At 37.2% G+C, this 5,588-nt stretch overlaps 1 protein-coding gene across 2 annotated transcripts in view; it reads right to left on the bottom strand.

The window, feature by feature from the left end:
* Positions 1-5,588, bottom strand: part of LOC106882692 (aristaless-related homeobox protein) — a 61,018-nt gene that overhangs the window by 22,438 nt on the left and 32,992 nt on the right. For both annotated transcript variants that reach the window (XM_052974773.1, XM_052974774.1), the window contains exon 2: positions 716-1,419. In XM_052974773.1, the coding sequence (XP_052830733.1) occupies positions 716-1,302 (587 nt within the window). In that variant the 5' untranslated portion in view covers positions 1,303-1,419. The remainder of the gene's footprint in view (positions 1-715; positions 1,420-5,588) is intronic.

The raw sequence follows: 5,588 nt of genomic DNA, 5'->3' as shown, positions 1-5,588 counted from the left end.
TATAACAGCAGATATGTTCTATTAAAAACAATCCGAAATATTTCAGTAGTTTATTAGTTTACATTATCTACATTTGACGGATATTCGTCCTCATCTTGTTTGTTGTTAACACAACGTTTCGGCTGATATACCCTCCAGCCTTCGTCAGGTGTCTTGGGGAAATTTCGAACCTGGGTTCTCATTCCTATCGATGTTACTATTATTATTATTGTTATATTATTATTATTATTATGTTATTATTATTAATCAGGTCGCTGCCGTGAATCGAACTCGGAACCTTGGGGTTAGTAGCCCGCGCTCTTCACCACTACGCCATATGCCCGTAGATAATGTAAATAATGTAAATAATTCCTCATCTCTTAAATATAGAACAGTTTATTAGTTGTTTGGAAGTCTTTACCTGAGATGATATCAATACCTAAACTGATTTGGTTTCGATATTCAAAGGGGTTCAAAGGTGAACACAGTTCATTGTCACTCCCGGACTTAAGGATCCCCACCTCTCTCCCCGATCTCTCTCTCTCTTTCTCTTTCTCTCTCTCTCTCTCTCTCTCTCTCTCTCACACACACGTTACCTAATTAGGACTGTTAAAAAACATTTGAGATGAAAATGTTGAGGCTTTGTAATTCTGATTGTTATATTCTATGCCTTTGTTGTTATAACACAAAGGAAAGTTATAATTAAATAAAAATTAAAACATAGAATCGACCTTACCTGGTAAAGACATCGGGATAATGAGTTTTCTGGAAAGCTCTTTCTAATTCATCCAATTGGTAACTTGTGAATGTCGTCCGGTAGCGGCGTTGTTTCCGTTTGCCAAAATCTTCCATATCTGAATCATCACATTTTTTATCCATAAAATCAGTTTTACCGTTACTTTCATCATTATCTTCAGTTAAAATAATCTTACCATCTTCACTCTCATTTTGACGCGGACAACATATATTCTGATCTGATGAACGTAGTTTACTCTCCAATATATGATCTTCCGTTAATGGAACTGTGCATTTCATATCAACCCCGTTACTTTTTAAAACTTCCCCATCGTTCATGGATGATTGTTGTAGATTAGTATTATATCTGTGTCCTTTTTCTTGATTTAGATTCGTTGTACAGTAATTAATTTCTGGGCTGTACGGACGGAACATACCATTGTGTAAGCGTTTCGATGAATTTCTACTGTTTTCCAATCCAGGGTGTTGGTGAATTACCTCTTGATCGATAGTTAAAAGTCTGCGTTTTATAGTTAACGGATAAAAACGATCTATCATTGGTGATTCTTCACTAGATTTTAAACTCATTGTTAAACAATTACTGTCCAAAATATTATACAATTCATAGAACCAGCTTCACATAGAAACTGATTTTTGTAAGCTGCCGTTGCGAATTAATGTTTCTATAGTAAGGACAATGATGACCTGAAATGATAAAATAACACAAATAAAAATCTGGGAATGTTTTCAAAACATTACTTTTCACCTGAAATCTTTGAATATATTACAACAGGATTAATTAGGTGTAATTTCAGATAAATGCCAAAGACACATACAATTTGGAGCATTTGATTTTTCATCTTAGACGTAATGAATTGAATTAATTCTACTTGGAAAATGATTTGCGTGTGTGGTTTTCCGTCGATTTCGGCGATGAAGATTCAGTTGTTCGGTCAGCTGAATTATCTGCAGTTTTATATTACACAGACACATCTGGCCTTAGCATAATTCTCGGCCAGAATCAGTGACAAAATATTTGACAAGGCTGTGTCTTTGAATTGCAGGTGCCACCGATCGTGTGCCGTAGAAGTCACTCAAAAGTGACAAGTTTTGTGCCAACCCTTGGTTTATTGGATAGTAATTAACGAATTTATTGAATTAAAACTAGAGTCTAGACTCACCAGGAATTCTGCTTCTTGTTCTACGGTGCAATACAAAGGTAAGTCTCGTCAAACTTTACTTTAATACCTAAACAAAATATTCTTGTAAAATATACTTGCATATATCTCCAAGAATCAAACCGATTTATCAAGCAGAAAAATGGTAAGTTAGTCTGCAATAATATAAATATGAATTCTAAGCAACATCTCCATTGTATTTCAGACGTAATTGGAACCGTTCAATATTTGATGTTCAACACAATGAATTCTTGCCGCTGTTTATCGGTTATAATTGCATACAAGACACTTATAGAAGAACATGTGTGTGCATGAATAGGTTGTGTGTGTGTGTGTGTGTGTGTGTGTGTGTGTGTGTGTGTGTAAACGATCATGAATGTTGCAGCAGCAACAAGAAAGCTGATAGCATAATTGGAGAAGAAATAAAAAGACACCAGTGATTGGATGGTTTGATGTTTTGAGTCAAAGACGACAGAAAAGAATACAATGGCTGAGTCTATTGTTGATATGTTACATGAGAATATTGACAAGTTAGTGTTAATACATAAAATTGGTCAGTGTCCCCTTGCAGTGTCTGCCGGCCAAAAGAACGTGTTCTACTATTTGTTTTCTAATCTAAGTTGCTCCCTGGATTTTACAGTCTTCAGTTATTTTAATATATTTCTGTCACTTGGGCGGCGAGCTGGCAGAATCGTTAGTATGTCGGGCAAAATGCTTAGCGGTATTTCGTCCGTTTGAGCGTTCCGAATTCAAATTCCGCCGGGGTCGACTTTGCCTTTCATCTTTGCTGGGTCGATAAAATGAGTTCCAGTTGAACACTGGGGTCGATGTAAACGACTTAACCTAACCCTTCCCTCGGAATTGCTGGCCTCGTGCCAAAATTTGAAATCAATATGCTTCTGTCGTGTTACATACAATAGGAAGATAGTTATGGCGTACTATATTGTTGGCCTACACTCCTACATACTTGTATGATACACATACATACATACATACATACATACATACATACATACCAGATCACACTGCCTAAACACCAATCTTACGAATTTAGGCTTCTCAAAACTAGAAAGGAAAAAGCTGATTCGAAGACTACAGATCCAATCCATCACTGGAACTGTAAAAATCTGTAAAACTTTCCAGAAGTTTATCATTTAAATACATATCAGCATGTCTAGATATGCAACTATATGCATGAGAATACATACATAAAACATACAAACCTGCACATACATAAATACATAATACATACATACCTTGTGTTTGATGTAGAAATTCCAAGGAAGGAGCTTTGGATCTAGGTTAGAAACCGGCTCTTTCTCTATTGGCAAGAAATCTTGAAATTAAACTGAATAATGACATACATACATACAAACATACATACACATAGATATATACATACGTATGTATGTATGAATGTATGTATGTACGTACGTATGTATGCACGTATGTATGCACGTACGCATGTATGTATGGATGTATGTATAACTTTTCTCTCTAGCCAAAAGCATGTCTTTACCAGAAGTATAAATGGAATAAGAGAAGTAAAGTATTTCACCGGGGAATTGAAACCGGATTGCGTTCTCAGATGCCAAAATCTTGTCATCTACAACACTCACAACTGTATGAATGAGAACATAGGTACAAGTTAATGACGCTTTTATTTTTTTTTTTTTTTTTATCGAGAGGTCAACATTAAGACGATCGAGGTCAATCTAGCCATGACAATCCCTGACTTTTTAGAAGACTATCTAAAACTGCATTGCCCTATGTGTCCTTTATTTAAGACAGTATAGCATCATTTGAGGGATAATGAACTGTTATTTTTAGCAAGTCGAGTGATAGCCAAATGGTTCTCAAACTGATTAATAACTCCCCGCATCCAATTCTTTATTAAGGTAAAAATACGGATGGTGTTGTCCCTAAAATGCTTCCTTCTTCGCCTCCTTTTCAATCTTCCCGATTCTCTCCGCCCCACTTTCACAAACAATGAAATACATAACAACAGCGACGCCAATTTCAATACAAGTTTACACGGTTACACGATAATGCAAACGCTGTGCCATGTTGTTACATAGCATAGACATACATTCTATATATTAAATATACATACATACACACACATATATATATATATCATGATAATGCATGGCACTGATGATATCACGACTAAAGTTATTACATATTTCGTGACAAGAAATAATAAATCTGCTTTTACGTAATATTGAGTAAAAATTAAAAAGCGCTTAATTATAACAGTTATCATACACGGAAAGCATACAAAAATACACACACATGCACGCACACACATACACAGGTGCACATACACACACACACGCGAGCATACATGCACACGCGTATACGCATGCACGCGATATACACACGTGCGCACATACGCATTCGCGCATACACACACACACGTGCTTACAGACACGCGCGCATACACGCATACGCGCATAAACACACACGTGCATGCACCCACATGCGCATACACACGCGTGCGCCTACATGCACACGCGTATACACACACGCACACAAACACACGCATGCATATACATATCCATACACGTAGTGTGTGTGTGGGGGGGGGCAGTCCTATACTGCCACATAGTATACACACATTCATTTACATCATAAATTTATTCTGATATATGCATACTCTAATATTAAACGCGCGCATACACTTACACGCGGATGATATCAACGAGAAATAAGTCGGGTTGCAGTGGTTTTTAAAACCTCGGTGACGCGTTCAGTGATTGACAGCTTTTTAACGACATTTATGAAATGTATTGGATTGTTGTTGTTGCTGCTGCTGTCGTGTAAAATAGGCAATGTTTATTATTTAATTTCCTCAAGTAAATAATTTAATAATATTTATGTTTTGCGGGGGAAACTGTTAGACATTTTTTAAATGTAGATACCTACGCACACACTCTCTCTCTCTCTCTCTCTGTCTTACGCACATAGAAACGCACACACAGACACACACACACACATACGCACGCACACATACACTCGTGTGTGTGTGTGTGTGTGTGTGTGTGTGTGTGTGTGTGTGTGTGTGTGTGTGTGTCTGGTGTTGACTGTTTATCTATAATGTAAAAGTTTATGTACATTTCAATCTTTCTACACCTTTGTGTACATACACACATATACTCATACACACATGCGTGTGTGTGTGTGTGTGTGTGAGTATACGTGTGTGTGTGTGTGTACAGATAGGTAGGAAGATTGAAGTGTACATAAACTTTTACATTACATTATAGATAAAAAGTCAACACCACCAGACTCACACACACGCATACACACACACACACACACACACACACGCACACGCACACACACACACACAGGTCTATATTTGTCAGACACAAATAATGAAGAGATACAGCCAGGCATAAAGACATACAGACAGGCTGAGAGATAGATGTGTAAACAAATCGAGTTAATGTATATTTAATTAAAATATGACAGCAAAGTTAATATATGATTGAAAGTTGGACACATTATATATAGAAGTTTAGAATGAAGAGAGTTTGAGCGAACTGAGTGGAGAGAGAGGAAGAGAAGGAGAGGAGAGAGAGAGAGGAGAGAGAGAGGAGAGAGAGAGAGAGAGAGAGAGAGAGAGAGAGAGAGAAGGAGAGGAGAGAGAGAAGGAGAGGAGAGAGAGAAGGAGAGGAGAGAGAGAAGGAG

Source organism: Octopus bimaculoides, chromosome 19 (assembly GCF_001194135.2).
Source record: "Octopus bimaculoides isolate UCB-OBI-ISO-001 chromosome 19, ASM119413v2, whole genome shotgun sequence".
In the NCBI taxonomy this organism is placed as follows: domain Eukaryota; kingdom Metazoa; phylum Mollusca; class Cephalopoda; order Octopoda; family Octopodidae; genus Octopus; species Octopus bimaculoides.
Note: the sequence above shows the minus strand (reverse complement) of the source record. Positions and strands in the feature narration are given on the sequence as shown.